Source organism: Pseudophryne corroboree, chromosome 5, assembly GCF_028390025.1.
Source record: "Pseudophryne corroboree isolate aPseCor3 chromosome 5, aPseCor3.hap2, whole genome shotgun sequence".
Classification (NCBI taxonomy): domain Eukaryota; kingdom Metazoa; phylum Chordata; class Amphibia; order Anura; family Myobatrachidae; genus Pseudophryne; species Pseudophryne corroboree.
Genome location: NC_086448.1, coordinates 161,812,988 through 161,833,657, shown reverse-complemented (window position 1 = coordinate 161,833,657; position 20,670 = coordinate 161,812,988). Strand labels below are relative to the sequence as shown.

General features: G+C 44.5%; 1 protein-coding gene across 2 annotated transcripts in view; it reads left to right on the top strand.

Annotated features, from left to right (window-relative positions):
- The window catches only part of XYLB (xylulokinase), a 509,150-nt gene that overhangs the window by 27,628 nt on the left and 460,852 nt on the right, over nt 1-20,670 (top strand). Inside the window, exon 1 of one of the 2 annotated variants that reach the window (XM_063921840.1) lies at nt 2,537-2,802. The exons of the other annotated variant lie outside the window; for it this stretch is intronic. Coding sequence (XP_063777910.1) covers nt 2,755-2,802 — 48 coding nt within the window. The 5' untranslated portion in view covers nt 2,537-2,754. Of the gene's footprint in view, nt 1-2,536; nt 2,803-20,670 lie in introns of those variants that run through there. 2 annotated transcript variants of the gene reach the window in all.

Genomic DNA, 20,670 nt, shown 5'->3' with positions numbered 1-20,670 from the left:
GCGTACGCACATGCGCAGCGGTCACACTACTTGCATCATCCATGCCGCTATGTGTACGCATTGCGAGATGGATGAGCATGGCTACATGTGTACAAATATTATATATATATATATATATATATATATATATATATATTAATTATACAGTGTATGTGTAATGTGAAAATGTCTTGTAAACGCCATTGAAGCGTTGAAGCACTGAAGACAAAGTCTTTCTGAGCTACGAGTGCCGCCGACACATGTATTATTTGGATGGTAATGGCTTTGTTTCATTATTACCAGAGGGCACCGGCATATGCTACCTGAGGATGGGGAGTGTGTATGTATGTATGTATGTGTGTGTATATATATATATATATATATATATATATATATATGTTTCCTTATCTGGCTAACCCCTTCAAGGTCTAGCACCTGGCATTGTCATGTTTCTATACAGTGATGGTTTTCTAATACATTTTTAGAATAGCTCTATGACTATTTTAAAATACATTTGATCTATCTATCTATCTATCTATCTATCTATCTATCTATCTATCTATCTATCTATCTATCTATCTATCTATCATCACATGTAGGCCTTTCTTTCTATGCTAGTTTAATGGACCTGGCATATACTGGGTCACCACAGTCTCCACCCCCATGCTTGGCTCCACCCCCCTCTGGAAACCCCCTCCTGCATATCCTACGTTTGCCCCTGAGTGGGGGGGCAATGTGTAGTAGGGGGGAGAAGGTTATTTAGTGCCAGGAGCGTATCTCTTTATTGACCAGGATGGAACCTGCCCGAGGCACTAGCTAAGGAGGGGCACTGCCTGGCGGTGCCTCCAACTGCAATGGTTCGGAGCCAGCAATAATTAATCCGCAGAAGCAGTGATACGTGTGAGCTCCCCTAGAGTAGCAGACAAATACTCTCCTCATGGCAAGTTCCTTGCTGCTGCATGCACCCCTCTCCAGTAACAATCTCTGGCAGCCCATTGTGGTTTGGAGCTAGGGGGAGAGCAGGACCACACAGACAGCAGGACTGGCCTCATTCACTGCTGCCTGCTACAATCCTGGGAACCAACTGAACTGCGGTCACTTTAACTGATTTGCCCTACACACTGGCAGATCCACCGCCGAGCTGCCCGACGAAAGAGGCATGTGTGTATGTTTAAGTGAAAGAGGCGTGTGTGTGCTTTTAAGTGAATGAGGTGTTTGTGTGTTTTTTATATTTATCGGCACACCGCTGCGCCAAAGCATCTCCATCGAGACCTACTGGCGGGTGAGGGAGTGATGTAGGTGTACTATAAAGGTATGCTGGTTTCTGTTTTTATTGTAATGACTGACTTGGAGTGCGTCTACTTTTTATGTGTATCTATATCACTGTTGGGAAAGGTACCTGAGCACGCTGCTACTGTTCACCCTGAGTGCCGGATAGTTACATATGGTATGTGTGTGTATATGTAGGGGGGCACCAACATTTATCATGCCTCCGGGCGACTGGGACGAACTTACGCCACTGCTCTACGCGTCTCACTTTGCTTGACATGTGGCATCTTATTAACTTGGGGTGGGGTGGAGGAGGGGGGCCCAAAGCATATTTCTGCACCTTGGCCCACAACTTCCAAGTTCCAACACTTCTTCCTATGTAATTTTTGATTGCAGTCACTGGTGTTGAAACTGCCGATATTGCTGCCCCCTATTCTGGGAGGGGGCAGCCTGTTCAGCGAACAGGGGGGCGTGTCTGGTAGTGAGGGGGCGTGATGGCATGAAACACGTCATTGTGCTCCATCACCCGCTATCCAGTGCCGAGGAAACAGGCGCTGGAGAGAGGAGGGCGGAGCTATGATGACGCAATTGAGTGCAAATCGCGTCATCGGGTCCCCCTTCGGACCGCCCACTGGTGCCCTGTTGTGGACGGCCAAGGGGGGTAGCAGGAGCTGGCGGCAGATGCGGGACACTTGCCTACCTTTCCGGGGGCCCGGGAGCATCACTCGATTTTCGGGAACCTCCTGGTCATTCCGGGAGGAAAGTATGAAGTAAATGTGTCACCTTTCAGGCTATTTTTTAGTTCTTTTTTGGGAAGATATAGGGCCAAATGTAATAGAGTGAGAGTTTCAGAAAGTGAGAGATTTGGTAAGGTTTTTCAGGTTTTTTTTAAAAAGTGGCAATCATTTACACTGCAAACCCAGGTTGAGCTTGCTGTGTAAATGATTGCCACTTTAAAAAAAACTGCTGAAACTCTCACTCTATTATATTTGGCCCTTGCTAAGACATAGACATTGAAATATTTCCTTCTTAAAAGAGATAATCTATTTGATAAATTTTACAAACACAGGGTTTCTAATGTCTTATCAGATGTAGCTGTAATGCTCCAGCTGTGGTGTAGAACTATAAATCCCAGCAAGCCTTGGCAGCAGCTGCAGTAAATAGAAACTCAGGTTTTGTTTTGCACAGTAGTAGTACAGCTACAGTCTTCGATACAATTGTTGCTTTTATTCACTGCTGGCTGCAAGGACAGTACAGTACTATCATCATGTGTGAGGATCAGGAAGGAAGCTTAGGCTCCAGACACAGGAAGTCAGGCGGGCAGGGCTGGAATCTGCGGAGCTGCTGCTTTACCAATAAACTATGTAACAAAATGTCCCCTGGTCGTGTGATCCTTTCTCTACACACAAACTGGAGCTGAACTGGTTACTGATTGACTGCAGCCAGGGACGGTGGTGTATACACAGAGGAGCCAGGCTGCAGTGACTGTCAGGATCCTGTCCCACCATGGCCTCTGCTGCATGTTACCTGGGGTTTGACTTCAGCACTCAGCAGGTAATAGACAGAGGGGGAACGCATGCATGTGGTACATTGCATATAGTAACTGCCGCACTCTTCTCTCTTTACCTAGCAACGCTTCTATGTAAAAGCCAAGGGATAGCACAGTTTACTCCAGAGTCATCCACAGAAAATACACTAACCATCTATCTATCTATCTATCTATCTATCTATCTATCTATCTATCTATCTATCTATCTATCTATCTATCTATCTATCTATCTATCTTAGGAGTCATTATTCTGAGCTTTATTTAACACTGTAGTAAATGTGCTTCTTTATTGACTCTGTTGATGAGTTTTACACAACTTAATTCCATCATAATGAATTGACTACACAGTGGGTATGGGTCATTAGGTCTACAAGATTTAGGTCGACAGTCATTAGGTCGACCACTATTGATCGACATGCTCAAGAGGTCGACATGGTCATTAGGTCGCCATGAACAATGTCGACATGGCAAAAGGTCAACATAGTTTTTTTAAAAACTTTTTTGGGTGTCGTTTTCTTCGTAAAGTGATGGGGAACTCTAATTAGTGAACCGTGTCCCCTCGGATGGCTCGCTTCGCTCGCCATGCTTCGGGCATGGTGCCTCGCTCCGCTACTGCTGCGCTCGGCACAGGTTACCGTTCCCAATCGTAGTCCACGTGGATCATAAAGTATGAAAAAGTAAAAAAAAATTAAAAGAAAAAAATGTGAAAAACCAATGTCGACCTTTTTCCATGGCGACCTTGTTCATGTCGAATTTGTGACCTTGTCAAACTAATGCATGTCGACCAATAGTGGTCGACCTAAGTCTTGTCGACCTAAAAACCGCAAGCCCTGTAACTTAAGGGTCTATTTACTAAGCTTTGGGGAGAGATAAAGTACCAGCCAATCACTCCTAACTGCTATGTTATGGGGCCCATACACTTGTGAGATAATCTGTGCTATCCTTCGATTTCGACCACATCTGAGAGCGAAATCGAAGGATTGTATGCACATTTTAGGTACCTTTCGACGCGATGCGCGGGCACGCCAGTCGAATCTCACGTCTCAAGATAGTATGTGCTGCACTTAATATTTATCGAATCGCAGTGCGATCGCATGTGTTTTTAAAAACACATGCTATATATCGCACTGCGATGGGCACCTGCCGGGAGCGGATGGAGGCCGATCCCACTCGGCGGTGACGTGCCCATCACGTGATTACCATGCGATCTATCGCATGATCGCATAGTAATCACTTTGGCAGTTCAGGTGCGATTTCATCAAACCTGAACTGCCGGTGCGATGTCGCATCGCGGGGCATTGCACAAGTGTATGGGCACCATTACAGGCTGTGATTGGTTGGTACTTTATCTCTCTCCAAGGCTTAGTAAATAGACCCCTTATTGTTTATGCTGTATAAAGCTGGAGTAAGTTATCTTAATATGAACCATGGACTGTATAAAACTGGATTCTGTCTTTTTTTCTAACATCATATGTAAATAAAAATGAAATATAAATTCATGCCAGGATAGACCATGCGTTAAATGGCTGTCCTGGCGCGAACATAATTATAGCATCTTTCATAAATGCGAGTAACTGTAGTATATGTTATTATTTTACGTGTCAGTGCATGCACGCGCAAAATGGGTGTCCGTCCGATGGGGGAGGAGCCAATGAAGTGCTATAGTCTAGGAAAGAGCAGGAAAAGAACTGTCTCTTCCCTGGTTTTATTCCGTGTGAATACACAGCCTTCCAGTAATGGTTTGGCTTGCTGGGCATACACTGTCAGACCGACATTCTGTTTGACAAACTGAAACCAGCAGATAATGTGTCTCAGTGTATATCCACAATATTTGCATTCCTCCCCTTGGAGGAAACTTTTCCCTATTCCTCCCCAGCGAAGAAACGGGTAATGTCAGCTGCTGCAGCACACACACTGCCAGATACAGCCAACCAAATATTGGATTTTTTTTGGACATGTTAGACGATTTCAGCACGTCTGACAGACTGATAATTCCTTCTTGGTCACAGCAATACACTGTTCATCTGTTCAGCCCAATAATTGAACAGTGTATACCCAGCATTAGGTTCAGTTATGTGGTGGTTGACATATTTGGACTACTGTTTGTTCAAATATTATATAATTGGCAGCCACTAGCACACTGACCAAAAATATTTTTATTTCGTCCTGGACCACCAACCCGTGGCACCACTGCAAGTGCCCCGGCAAATGAACAGTACAGTCCTCTTATTCTGTATGTAACATACAATTCTCGCTTTCTTTTTAAGTCCTGGGCCGGGATGTAATGAAGTCCGAGTTCAGGGGCTGTGCGGGAGGATAATGGCTGGACAATATTTAAAGGGGCAATCATGTACAAGGCTAAACCATGCCTTGGACATGATTGCCCCTTTAAAAAACGTCTGATTTTGTTCAGCATCACGCATGGCCGCCAAACTCAGACTTAATTACATCCCGCCCCCGATCTTAATATATAAATATTTTACAGCAGTGTTTAAGTTGCAAAAAAAATATGCGTAATAACCAAGGTGGCATGAAAGCGGTTTCTTGTTTGCGCTGGGTGTTACCAGGAAGGAGGAGCTGTTAAATAGGTGCAAGCATTGCTAATCCTCTCATTTACACTACAGTGCCACTGTTTACTCTTTATTGTAATAGACAAGGTAAAAGTACGGTTTCAGCCACTAAAATAGTATTAAATACAATAGTGAAGGTGATTTATTTAAGACCCAATTACCAGCAGAAAGAACAGCTGCCAGGAAACACTTGTATGAATTACATTTTAAAATTACAAAAAAATAAGGCGGTCGTTCCTAATAAAATCCATCACCAATTCAGGTCTAGTCATTTGTTTTTGCTTAACAAAGTTTGCAGCTTACTTTTTAACCGATGAACATTCGAGGTAATGATTTACACAATAAAACGGACTTAAGCTGCCGTCCCAGCGGTGATTATGAATGCTGTGTTTTTCCAGGCAGAAGAGACAGTGTCCTGATGTCTGTATTATGATGCCCATAGTGTGAAATGCAGTTTCTCTGTCACACAAGACTGATTCAGCCCTACTTCAGAGGAAGTTTGAAGCTTTTAGACGTTATGTGGCAGACAAACCAAGTTCCCACTTACTGATATACAGTATGTAATTACTGTGTCTAATGAAAGCTATTTTTCTGTGTAGAAAAAGGCAACTTTCTAAGATGCTTGTGTGACACCAGCTGTCATAAGTGATAGACTGTGCACTGCTCATGAAAGCTTATATTCCAAGAGAATAAGGCATTAAGAATGATGTGTACCATGTAATGACAGCTATAACATTTAGTACACCCCACTTTCAACTTATCGCGTTGTCTGGGACATACAGTATCTAATTGCTGGCAAGCACTGATCATTTTACTGGATTAACCAGGATTTAACCATTTAATTGTCTCATGGTGGCGTAAATTAATTTGGATAGCCAGTGTTATGGTTAGGAGCAGACCTGCTGTACCTGTATCATTGGAATGATTTAACCATCTGGAATCATGCATGGCTATCCTTAAAACCTGGACTGTAATTGCATAGTTTGGGAAACTCGGATTTAAGGGCATATTCATTAATATGCCCCTAAGGTGGCCCGATACTTTGGTAACAAAATCGCATTGAGGCGCAGCATCTCATACCATATTACTAGAGCAATGCAAGATTGCTCCACTGCAGGAATAGTTCCTCTGAAAAGTAGCTGTCCTCTGCAATCCCTAAAGCTGCTGATTCCACAGCTACTGATTAATAGCAGCTGAGATTTTTACTGCAGGGCTAGTTTGCATGAGAGCACACTGTGTGGAGGGATCCAGTTGGATCCCTCTTTGTAACCCAGTGCTCGGAGCGGTGCTCCAGGAACCAACAGTATTTCCGTAAGTTCCCACAGGCAAAGTTTTCTGAATATTAGGATGTAAAGATGCATTGATTCTTTGCACCCTAATACCCCTTTGACATTAATATGCCAGGTCGCACCCAGGATTTTGTATACGGTTCCAACCTGGGTGCATCGGCTGAGATCCCTTTCAGAGTGGCAGTTGGTATGGTGATGTCATAGCACACGTGACCAGTACCGGCGCTTGGAGTTGAGATGATCTAATGCCAGCTCTCCCTGTGCTGCAAACAGGTGCCGGGTCGTAGCGACCTGGATTACCCATTTACACTGCACCGCGACCCAGGTTCTTCCTAGGATCACCCTGCAACCACACTGGGCTCGGGTTAACCCTTTTCCTATGAGCTGCTCCCAGGTTATCACAGCAATAACCCGGGTTTTTAGTGACAATGGGAAAGGGGTATTAGAAAGAAAGATACACATTTCTGTTCTTAGTTTGCACTTTCTACAGGAAATGCACGTTTTATTGTTGTAACCAATTCCAATTCAATTTGACACACACAAAAATAAGTGGGACTCAAAATAAAGTCTAAATAAAGGTTTACAACATATCCATGTGATTGCAGGTGGAAGTGGTCTCTGTGACGCAACTCCAGGAACCTTATTTCCTTATCCGGGGGTTATCTCTCAGGATGATGCAGACATGAAAAAATAAGAATTTACTTACCGATAATTCTATTTCTCATAGTCCGTAGTGGATGCTGGGGACTCCGAAAGGACCATGGGGAATAGCGGCTCCGCAGGAGACTGGGCACAAAAGTAAAAAGCTTTAGGACTACCTGGTGTGCACTGGCTCCTCCCCCCATGACCCTCCTCCAAGCCTCAGTTAGGATACTGTGCCCGGACGAGCGTACACAATAAGGAAGGATTTTGAATCCCGGGTAAGACTCATACCAGCCACACCAATCACACCGTACAACTTGTGATCTGAACCCAGTTAACAGCATGATAACAGAAGGAGCCTCTGAAAAGATGGCTCACAACAACAATAACCCGATTTTGTAACAATAACTATGTACAAGTAATGCAGACAATCCGCACTTGGGATGGGCGCCCAGCATCCACTACGGACTATGAGAAATAGAATTATCGGTAAGTAAATTCTTATTTTCTCTAACGTCCTAGTGGATGCTGGGGACTCCGAAAGGACCATGAGGATTATACCAAAGCTCCCAAACGGGCGGGAGAGTGCGGATGACTCTGCAGCACCGAATGAGAGAACTCCAGGTCCTCCTCAGCCAGGGTATCAAATTTGTAGAATTTAGCAAACGTGTTTGCCCCTGACCAAGTAGCTGCTCGGCAAAGTTGTAAAGCCGAGACCCCTCGGGCAGCCGCCCAAGATGAGCCCACTTTCCGTGTGGAATGGGCTTTAACAGATTTTGGCTGTGGCAGGCCTGTTACAGAATGTGCAAGCTGAATTGTACTACAAATCCAACGAGCAATCGTCTGCTTAGAAGCAGGAGCACCCAGCTTATTGGGTACTGTCGAAGTCAGAAAAATGTCTCTATGCACGTTGCCATATTTGCACCGCACACTGGTCCGTGCTGCGCATGCGTGCGCTCTCCCGTGGAGGCGCATACCCGCAATAGCGTGCACTCGCAGGCGCGGTATGCGTATTTACGGTAGAGTTTACGTAGTCGTAGCGTGCGACCCATTCGTTACAACTGTTCACAATTAATGTAGTTTATAGATCATGGTCCCTTTGATAGATTCTGAAAGTTTGGTTAAAATAGAATGTCCCTGAGCTGAGGAGTCCCTCTTTGCATCGTACGAAGGGTCTAACAGGAATCATACAGCAGTGTTTGGTACCCATCGGAAGAGTATTTAATTAGCAATATTCCGGTGTTGGTTTGGAGCGTATTAATTGCTCGTGCGAATAGTTATGGACATAAGAAGTTATGTCCATTTATTTATTATTATTTGTTCTTACTTAGTCATGCATCTGAAACAGTTGGAGACAGGCATCAGTGGGTCTCAAATGTCTCTTTGACCTCAGAGATCCCCCAAACAATAGTTTGCATGTTAAGAGGGCCTCATATCTACACATGCATAAGGTAAACACAGGAATAGTAATTGAAGATCAATTGTACTCCAAATCAGTATCTTTCCCGCAGACGGAGTACAATAGCCTTTAATTACACTGAGTTTTTGAGACTCAATAAGGAGGGCCAACACCTGTGTTTACAAATGGGGCTGGATTTGTATACAGGAGAATGAGGGCTGAGATGTCATTGTCTCAACTGAAAGTGGACATCATGAATATAGAACAGAACCCAGACAGGATTCTGTTTTGTATTCGCCAAACAATCGCTCTCCAGAAGACAGGAATGTGTTAGTCATCACCCATTATTTTGCATAACCAGGGCCACTGATATGAATCAACTTATGACCTTTTGTTATGATGCAGGGCCGAATTCCTTCGGCCAATGAACAATGGGATTGTAGGGACTATGAGATTGCATTGTGTGTGGGGCATAAATAGGCAGGCCGACCACATCCAGCACTCACTCTCATCAACGGTTATCTGCTGATAGCCGGGAGCTGGATATCGAGGCGCAGGCGATCATACCCTTTGTGCGTAAGTTTCTCTCCGTAATCATTGTCTTTCTGTGAGCCAATTTCTCTCTCTCTCTCTATCTCTCTCTCTCCTCTTTTCTCTTATATCTCTCATAGTATTATAGTATTGTACTGTATTGCATTTAGGTCAGTGTAGTATTGTCTTTTTGTATTTATTGTTTAGTTCTGTGGTTAGGAAGTCCTTGTTATATTGTAGTGTATCATTTGTACTGTTATCCCCTTTTACAAGTATATTAGATATAATACAGTTAATAGGCTTTGGAACCTAAACCAGTATCTGTGTATTTTCTATAGTGTTAAGTGTTCACTTGAGCGTCGGTGACGCTCAAGCAGCTTTGTAGTTAGTCAGGTTACACAAGGTTGCACTTACACCCTGTACTCACATTAAGGTATTCAGTGTATTTCATTGGTATAAGGTTTTAACATAAAGGTATAGTGTTGTGAGCGTCTGCATCGCTGGTGACCTCCTCGTGGTCTCGAGCGTAAGCTACGCCATAGCGAATCATTACCCTAGACATAACCAATAACGTGTCCTGTGATCGCTGGGCCGCGAGCGAACGTGACGCTTGAGCGTCTCGCCTACGGCCGAGCGATCGTTACGCCAACAGCGTACCATTACGGTACTTCTTAAGTAAACCGCGTACAGTGTTCTTAGCTTCATAAAGGGTTGTTTATACGACAAAGGAATTTAGCATTGTCAATTGGGAACTCGTCCTATACTTCTCACATCTGCACTAGGTAGATCAGCAGACATTATCCCCCAGCAAAGGGTGGGAGATTGTCTCATAGTGCTGGCGGGATAAGCGTCTGCTTCGCTTAGATAAAGAGTGCTGAAGGAACCCGGTAACCGGAAGTAAGAACAAAACGCTTGTGTCTTTTTAAAACTGTTTATTTTTCTTTTGTCTTGCGTACGCACGCATATATCTGCATTTCTGTTTCATTTTCGTATATCACTATTCCTGTTTGCCAATTTTATAGTTGATAGAAAGTGCAAAAAGAGATTTGCTGTTATTTCATAGTAGAGGTAATAGTTAAAGTATAGAACAAACACACGGTTTGTCTGAGATACAAGGCAGTCAGTGTGGATTGCGGTAGATGATCAGGGATCATTTACATTGATAAAAATATATTGTGTTACGGTGGATCTTTGCATTGCGTACACGTGTCGCTAACAAAGACTAGCGTACGCAATCCAAAGGCAGACGCAACGTAGCGTCCGGTTACGCCCACGTAGCTCAAGTTGTGATAAAGTGAAGTAACGCAAAGGCGATAATTAACGCACAGCGGTAGATAACGCGACGCGGTAAATAACGCAAATCTATTTTTGGAAAATCTGAAATTTAGTTTAACAGATCCTGCTCCTAATTAGTAACACTTTTGGCCTAAAGACAATTTCTGCGCAGAAATAGACATAGAAACAAAGTGTACATGTGTTGAGTGAGTGTGTTTATACAATTTTAAAGGTGGAACCACAAGAAAAGCCGAGTACTCGTCAAGGGACATACGTGTAAGTGACATATACGGTGGCTAGGGAGGCATCCCTGGTTAAATAATATTTGAGCATTAGAGTATAGCGGACCATAAGGTAACAAGACCAGGAGGTCATAAGGTAACAGACCAGGAGGTCATAAGGTAACAGACCAGGAGGTCATAAGGTAACAGACCAGGAGGTCATAAGGTAACAGGTAAAATAGACAAAGAGGTCCGCTATAAAAGTCCAGTGGCACAACGCCTGGGGTGTTGGTGCAGAACCCATATAGGCCATAAGCTCTTGCTGAAGGAATCGCGGCCGGAAACATCGATTCCATTGATCTTTCAGTACATGACAAGTAGTGCTCGTGTACTGAACGATTGGACCGCACGTAATTGTGTGCAGTAGTTAGTAATCTGACCTAATACCATTAGAGTAAAGTGGTCACAAACGCTATTTGTACATTCTGACGTGATTTGTGTAATTTTTTATTTTTGGAAGGGAAGTTCGCTGGTCACTCAGGAACTATCTAACAACCGATACTTGCTGGGGAACGCGCCCCAGTAAATAAAGGTTCACAGGGGCCCTGGGTTGGGTACCGCAGCTCTGGTTACAGTGATTGCAGCACAGGCCAACGTGGGCGAGAAGTAAGTGGGGTACTTGATAAACCACCACCGCCGGCCTGCCCAAGGACATCTTGGTTTGTTTGTAAGGGTTCGCTGAAAACCTTGAGATAAAGATCCAAGGAGGAATAAGCAACGCCTGCAGATTATGGGGGCCATTTGTTCAGGTAGGGGGCGATCAACCTCGGTTCGGGTTGATTCAGAGAACCGACCAGTTGGGTCGGCACGATATGTAATGTGTGAAAAATACGGTAGTCACACAGAGGTTTTATGTGATGAATGGGAGAGAATGACTGTACAAGACAGGGACAAATTCCCAAGAATAGGTAGCTTCAGTCCAGTAGTGTTACAAAATTTAAGGAGGAGGATAAGTCTCATTGAACCAACGAAGAGACAAAATAAACATTATGAATATTTACAGTTATGGCAACAGGAAAGTGAATTACAAAAAGAGTCTATTGACTTTTCTGACTCTTATCTTGAGAGGAGAGACAGTGGCATCAGGAGAGGGGTTGATTGCGGAGAGAAAGACACAAGGGTGAACAATAAAAACGCTCTTAGCAACTGTAATATAGATTATAAGAATAAGTGTAATAAATGTAACAATGATTATTGTAATACTGTTGAATGTACAACTATTAACCTGTGCAAGCTGCACCCCATGTCAAACCTCCCTCAGGAATACAAACAAGAAAGTGAGCCCAGAACGATGTCAGCACCTCTTCCAGAAGCCATCCTACAAGACATCCAGGTGGACGCGACCAAATTGGTAAAGGCAATAATCAAACCCCCTAACGGAGGGTCAGGTGAGGTCGTGTCCACAGGTACGTACAATGTTTTATATCACGCACAAACAAATGTACCCCATATTATAAGACCAAAACAAGGTGATGTAATTGAGTTTAGTCCTGTCAGGGTGATCACAGTCCCCAATGGGAAGACTGATGATCAGGGAACCATTCCCGTCAAGGACAGTGCAATGCGCCATCCCTGGTCCCGGACAGAATTGAGATCAATCATGTCTGATTACCCAGATCCTAGGAAAGATCTAACTGTATGATCAAAGATTCACAGAAGGTATATCAACTCCCTAGACAACGACATAATCATGGTATCCAAGGAATCAGGTAGGTACAGGGAAAGCGGTTGATGGTGATGAGCATCCAAGCGTTTGAGGAGGCATCAAATCAACCAAAACCCCAGGCCATTGGCACATGGAGGAACTTAAGGATTTGTGATCTGTGCAAAAGAGAAGGGCATTATGCCAGTAACTGCAACAGCCCACATAAAATCAGACCCCCTAGACATGAAAATGAGCAAAAGTTATGACACACCAAATTATAATCGGGGATCATATAGGAAGAATTTTGGGCCACACCCATAATATATAGTCAGGAAAGGTGATCATTAGGACTGATGGTAAGCCTGAGGTAACGGTTAATGAAGTGGGAGGTCATTCACTAAAGACACAGGAATGACCAGGTGAAAAGTTGTAAATGTATTTGTGAAAAATGTTTTTCTCTCCCTCTCTCTATCCCCATCTCTGACGATTATTGGTAAGAATTCAAACATTGCATATTCGCTTGGTCCTTGCAGAAGTCTACCAAACCCCAGCATGACCTATCCACCACAATGTATTCTGGCCAGATACAGACAGTGGAATAATGCAAGTGCTGGTGGGGAGGGACTGCTCAAGGAAACCATTAGACACGTAGATACGACAGCCTAATAGTCTGACAATGTTTTCTTAATGTTGACAATGTTTAAAAATGCTTTGTTTCTCTTCTCTTATTGATGGTTATTGTCGAGTTATGTAATGTATATATGCACATGAATTGTTCTCTATCTCTTTTGTTTTTATTTTCTCTCTCTTCTCACTCATGTTTCCATGATTTAAAGATGGTATGTCACCCCTCAGTTGGACCAATGGTAATGCCAGATTTTTGCTCCTTACAGAAAGATCGTCGGTTAGGAAGGAATATTGCATCACCAGAATGATCGTTTTTGAAGACTGAGAGACAGCACCTTTGAGAGGACAGCAGAACAAGAAGAACAACGAGACGAGAGAACTTATTATCGTAACGAGTTCTCCCCCCCCCCCTCAAACTGTTTTCTTATACCCCCTTTACAAATTTCGTCTTTTCTCCTCCTGTAAGATGGACTTGCCCCAAGAGACTGCGATATGGATTTTCCCGTTAACCATGATGTTGACCAGAGCAGTCTGTTTCGGTGAGAGTACCAGTGAGGTCGAGAAAGGATCCAGAAAGGCTCTAATGACTGAGACGGAGGTGTAAATTTCCAATAGCAACCCAATCACCAAGCAAAGGCGAGTACCGGGCACGATCTAACAACCATGTTATCTGTAAACATTTTCTTTGAAGGATTGTTAGCTCAAAAAAAGAAAACTGTATCAGTAGGCTCGGTAACAATAATGCCAATCCAGTTTTAATAACCATAGGGACCGGCATCCATTGAGTGACTATCACTCCTTAGTGGGTAGCGTGTTAAATGAGACAGATTTTTGGGTATGTTCTCAAGTACCTCAAGGGCATAGCAAATCAGGGCTAGTACCATTTCCTTTAACGTTAGGGGAGGTACTTGAGCTAAGTGGTGGGAGACCGGTGGACCGGAGGTTTAACATCTCCAGCCCTCCTAGTTTGAAGCTCCACCAATACCATGTGGATAGGTCCCTCTTATGTTTTAATATCTCCAATCCCCGTAAGCCGGGAAATTGGGAAGTGTCATGGAGCAACCTTACCATGACCTTTTCACACAGAGCAGATAGAATGCCTACAGATACAGAGCTCGTACGCCACATAGCTAGTAGAGGAAAATCTTTCCGGTATCGATATACCTTAGGAAATAGGATTACTAGAGTTGGAGAGGTATCACCAGGATACTGTGCACATATCGTACAAACTGATACGTGCATTAAGCAGATGGAAGAATTAGGGTCAGGAGATTTCACCTGGAAGGTTTGTAACATGGTCATGTCCTTCTCCGTCCCATATGTTCTCCCCGATGATGCATATTTCATATGCGGGAGAAAGGCGTACAAATGGCTTGCCCCAAACTCTGAAGGATTGTGTTATATTGGAAAAGTATTGCCTGAAGTGATGACTGTTACACATGACAAAATGAAGGACATACACCGTGGTGCCCAAGCTCCTTATACTCACACTCATTACGAGCACCGAGTTAAAAGACAACTGTCAGAAAGGTTAGAGCATCCGGCCTCTGATCTTATCCATGAATCCACCGGGATTCAGGTTCTGGTAGCGTTAGATTTCACTCGTACCGCTCGGGGAGTGATGAATTATAGGTACATTTCCGCACTCGCCAATTTGTTAGATAATATCACTGAAATGTATGATGACACGTTTAGATACACTGGAAGAGAACTTCAAGCTTACAAAACAGAACTAGTTCAGCATAGGATGGTTCTTAATTATCTTACAGCAGTAACAGGCGGATATTGTGTTACATTGGCAACACAGTACGGCATAAAGTGTTGCACGTATATCACAAATAGCACCGAGGACCCGGTAGAGGTCATAGACCAAAAGATGGATGATATTCTGCAATTAAAGTGGGAATTTCGTCGAAAACACAATCTCACCCTTGCTGCTGTAGGTAATGAGCTGACTGGTTGGGTGTCATGGTTGAACCCGCGAAATTGGTTCTCCGGTTTGGGAGAATGGGCTCAAGGAGTCATAATGGATGTTGGAAAGTTTCTCCTATGTATCTTGGGTGTCATTATATCAATTGGATTGATATTTAGATGCGGGCAGGCTTTAATGAGGTGCAAACAAAGTACAAAAGTGATGAGCTTGAGGAGTGAGGAAACTGTAATTAACCTGGATTTGATTTATGACCCAATGATAGAAACCAGAATGTGATGAAAAATGCGATTATACGGTCCGTTTCTTTCACCTGTTTTTCTGCTTTTCTCCAAGATACAAAGACCCCTTGGACGAGGCAGTTGACGAGACGGTATACAGACAAGACAACAGACAAGCACCAAAGATGAAGTTTTGACAACCTATGATATGGACACTTGATGAACTTTGCCATGGATCCCCAGTTTCCCTAGTACTTTTAAACTCACGCTAGCCCAACATTTTTTGTAAATCTGATGGCTCAGACAAAGCTATTTGCTCATGCCTAAGGAGCAATACAGCGCAAAGAAGACGACTCTCAACAGATACCGAACACAACCTCAACGACAGATGTACATTTCCCTGACATAGAATATCATTGCATTTTTCGTAAGTGTTCTTTATCTTCATCTCTACAACCCCCAGGTAACGACACACATAGACGATAGGGAATACAGGCACAGATAGCAGCAACCACATACCTCCCCCATTCATGTATCATCAACTAAAATGTGCATCCCCATTTTGTTACAACCACAGCCGAAATGAGCTCGGTAGAGTTTGACAGCCCATCCACAGACCTGTACCACAGGATAAGAAGGAATTCAAATGTATACTTCGCAATACCTCGAAGCTTGATTTACCACACGTACGGCACGATGATACATGACCCTCCAAACATGGACTCATACACACATGCTTCTGCTTTCTCACTAGGTCATACCCTTTTCACACCTACTCCTCTCTTCTTCCTTACCCCACCATGGAAATCAATTAACCCCTGACTTACATTTTTCTCCTTAAACGTTTTGTGGCAGTTATTATTGACTGCCAAAGGGTGGACTGTCGAAGTCAGAAAAATGTCTCTATGCACGTTGCCATATTTGCACCGCACACTGGTCCGTGCTGCGCATGCGTGCGCTCTCCCGTGGAGGCGCATACCCGCAATAGCGTGCACTCGCAGGCGCGGTATGCGTATTTACGGTAGAGTTTACGTAGTCGTAGCGTGCGACCCATTCGTTACAACTGTTCACAATTAATGTAGTTTATAGATCATGGTCCCTTTGATAGATTCTGAAAGTTTGGTTAAAATAGAATGTCCCTGAGCTGAGGAGTCCCTCTTTGCATCGTACGAAGGGTCTAACAGGAATCATACAGCAGTGTTTGGTACCCATCGGAAGAGTATTTAATTAGCAATATTCCGGTGTTGGTTTGGAGCGTATTAATTGCTCGTGCGAATAGTTATGGACATAAGAAGTTATGTCCATTTATTTATTATTATTTGTTCTTACTTAGTCATGCATCTGAAACAGTTGGAGGCAGGCATCAGTGGGTCTCAAATGTCTCTTTGACCTCAGAGATCCCCCAAACAATAGTTTGCATGTTAAGAGGGCCTCATATCTACACATGCATAAGGTAAACACAGGAATAGTAATTGAAGATCAATTGTACTCCAAATCAGTATCTTTCCCGCAGACGGAGTACAATAGCCTTTAATTACACTGAGTTTTTGAGACTCAATAAGGAGGGCCAACACCTGTGTTTACAAATGGGGCTGGATTTGTATACAGGAGAATGAGGGCTGAGATGTCATTGTCTCAACTGAAAGTGGACATCATGAATATAGAACAGAACCCAGACAGGATTCTGTTTTGTATTCGCCAAACAATCGCTCTCCAGAAGACAGGAATGTGTTAGTCATCACCCATTATTTTGCATAACCAGGGCCACTGATATGAATCAACTTATGACCTTTTGTTATGATGCAGGGCCGAATTCCTTCGGCCAATGAACAATGGGATTGTAGGGACTATGAGATTGCATTGTGTGTGGGGCATAAATAGGCAGGCCGACCACATCCAGCACTCACTCTCATCAACGGTTATCTGCTGATAGCCGGGAGCTGGATATCGAGGCGCAGGCGATCATACCCTTTGTGCGTAAGTTTCTCTCCGTAATCATTGTCTTTCTGTGAGCCAATTTCTCTCTCTCTCTCTATCTCTCTCTCTCCTCTTTTCTCTTATATCTCTCATAGTATTATAGTATTGTACTGTATTGCATTTAGGTCAGTGTAGTATTGTCTTTTTGTATTTATTGTTTAGTTCTGTGGTTAGGAAGTCCTTGTTATATTGTAGTGTATCATTTGTACTGTTATCCCCTTTTACAAGTATATTAGATATAATACAGTTAATAGGCTTTGGAACCTAAACCAGTATCTGTGTATTTTCTATAGTGTTAAGTGTTCACTTGAGCGTCGGTGACGCTCAAGCAGCTTTGTAGTTAGTCAGGTTACACAAGGTTGCACTTACACCCTGTACTCACATTAAGGTATTCAGTGTATTTCATTGGTATAAGGTTTTAACATAAAGGTATAGTGTTGTGAGCGTCTGCATCGCTGGTGACCTCCTCGTGGTCTCGAGCGTAAGCTACGCCATAGCGAATCATTACCCTAGACATAACCAATAACGTGTCCTGTGATCGCTGGGCCGCGAGCGAACGTGACGCTTGAGCGTCTCGCCTACGGCCGAGCGATCGTTATGCCAACAGCGTACCATTACGGTACTTCTTAAGTAAACCGCGTACAGTGTTCTTAGCTTCATAAAGGGTTGTTTATACGACAAAGGAATTTAGCATTGTCAGTGCATACAGGATAAACAGCGAATCAGATTTTCTGACTCCAGCCGTCCTGGAAACATACATTTTCAGGGCCCTGACTACGTCCAGCAACTTGGAATCCTCCAAGTCCCTAGTAGCCGCAGGCACCACAATAGGCTAGTTCAAGTGAAAAGCTGAAACCACCTTAGGGAGAAATTGAGGACGAGTCCTCAATTCTGCCCTGTCCGTATGAAAAATTAGGTAAGGGCTTTTATAGGATAAAGCCGCCAATTCTGAGACACGCCTGGCTGAAGCCAGGGCTAACAGCATTACCACTTTCCATGTGAGATATTTTAAGTCCACAGTGGTGAGTGGTTCAAACCAATGTGATTTTAGGAATCCCAAAACTACATTGAGATCCCAAGGTGCCACTGGAGGCACAAAAGGAGGCTGTATATGCAGTACTCCCTTGACAAACGTCTGAACTTCAGGAACAGAAGCCAGTTCTTTTTGGAAGAATATTGATAGGGCCGAAATTTGAACCTTAATGGACCCTAATTTGAGGCCCATAGACAGTCCTGTTTGCAGGAAATGCAGGAAACGACCCAGTTGAAATTCCTCTGTAGGGGCCTTCCTGGCCTCGCACCACGCAACATATTTACGCCAAATACGGTGATAATGTTGTACGGTTACATCCTTCCTGGCTTTGATCAGGGTAGGGATGACTTCATCCGGAATGCCTTTTTCCTTCAGGATCCGGCGTTCAACCGCCATGCCGTCAAACGCAGCCGCGGTAAGTCTTGGAACAGACATGGTCCCTGCTGGAGCAGGTCCTTTCTTAGAGGTAGAGGCCACCGGTCTTCCGTGAGCATCTCTTGAATTTCCGGGTACCAAGTCCTTCTTGGCCAATCCGGAGCCACGAGTATAGTCTTTACTCCTCTCCTTCTTATGATTCTCAGTACTTTTGGTATGAGAGGAAGAGGAGGGAACACATACACTGACTGGTACACCCACGGTGTTACCAGAGCGTCCACAGCTATTGCCTGAGGGTCCCTTGACCTGGCGCAATATCTGTCCAGTTTTTTGTTGAGGCGGGACGCCATCATGTCCACCTTTGGTTTTTCCCAACGGTTCACAATCATGTGGAAGACTTCTGGGTGAAGTCCCCACTCCTCCGGGTGAAGATCGTGTCTGCTGAGGAAGTCTGCTTCCCAGTTGTCCACTCCCGGAATGAACACTGCTGACAGTGCTATCACATGATTCTCCGCCCAGCGAAGAATCCTTGCCACTTCCATCATTGCCCTCCTGCTTCTTGTGCCGCCCTGTCTGTTTACGTGGGCGACTGCCGTGATGTTGTCCGACTGGATCAACACCGGCTGACCCTGAAGCAGAGGTCTTGCCTGACTTAGGGCATTGTAAATGGCCCTTAGTTCCAGGATATTTATGTGAAGTGACGTTTCCATGCTTGACCACAAGCCCTGGAAATTTCTTCCCTGTGTGACTGCTCCCCAGCCTCTCAGGCTGGCATCCGTGGTCACCAGGACCCAATCCTGAATGCCGAATCTGCGGCCCTCTAGGAGATGAGCACTCTGTAACCACAACAGGAGAGACACCCTTGTCCTTGGAGACAGGGTTATCCGCTGATGCATTTGAAGATGCGATCCGGACCATTTGTCCAGCAGATCCCACTGAAAAGTTCTTGCGTGGAATCTGCCGAATGGAATCGCTTCGTAAGAAGCCACCATCTTTCCCAGGACCCTTGTGCATTGGTGTACTGACACTTGGCCTGGTCTTAGGAGGTTCCTGACTAGGTCAGATAACTCCTTGGCTTTCTCCTCCGGGAGAAACACCTTTTTCTCTGACGTCCTAGTGGATGCTGGGACTCCGTAAGGACCATGGGAATAGCGGCTCCGCAGGAGACAGGGCACAAAATAAAAGCTTAAGGATCAGGTGGTGTGCACTGGCTCCTCCCCCTATGACCCTCCTCCAAGCCTCAGTTAGATTTTTGTGCCCGGCCGAGAAGGGTGCAATCTAGGTGGCTCTCCTGAGCTGCTTAGAATAAAAGTTTAGTTTAGGTTTTTTTATTTTCAGTGAGTCCTGCTGGCAACAGGCTCACTGCATCGTGGGACTAAGGGGAGAAGAAACGGACTCACCTGAGTGCAGAGTGGATCGGGTTTATTAGGCTACTGGACATTAGCTCCAGAGGGACGATCACAGGTTCAGCCTGGATGGGTCACCGGAGCCGCGCCGCCGTCCCCCTTACAGAGCCAGAAGAGACGAAGAGGTCCGGTGAAATCGGCGGCAGAAGACATCCTGTCTTCAGACTAAGGTAGCGCACAGCACCGCAGCTGTGCGCCATTGCTCTCAGCACACTTCACACTCCGGTCACTGAGGGTGCAGGGCGCTGGGGGGGAGCGCCCTGAGACGCAATATAACAGTATATACCTTAGGTGGCAAAAAGAATACATCACATATAGCTCCTGGGCTATATGGATGTATTTTAACCCCTGCCATTTTTACACAAAAAAGCGGGAGATAAGGACGTCGTGAAGGGGCGGAGCCTATCTCCTCAGCACACAAGCGCCATTTTCCCTCACAGCTCCGCTGGAAGGACGGCTCCCTGACTCTCCCCTGCAGTCCTGCTTCAGAATCAGGGTAAAAAAGAGAAGGGGGGGCATTTTTGGCAGCAAATAACGATAATAACAGCAGCTATAAGGGAATAACACTTATATAAGGTTATCCCTGTATATATATATAGCGCTGGGTGTGTGCTGGCAGACTCTCCCTCTGTCTCTCCAAAGGGCTAAGTGGGGTCCTGTCCTCTATCAGAG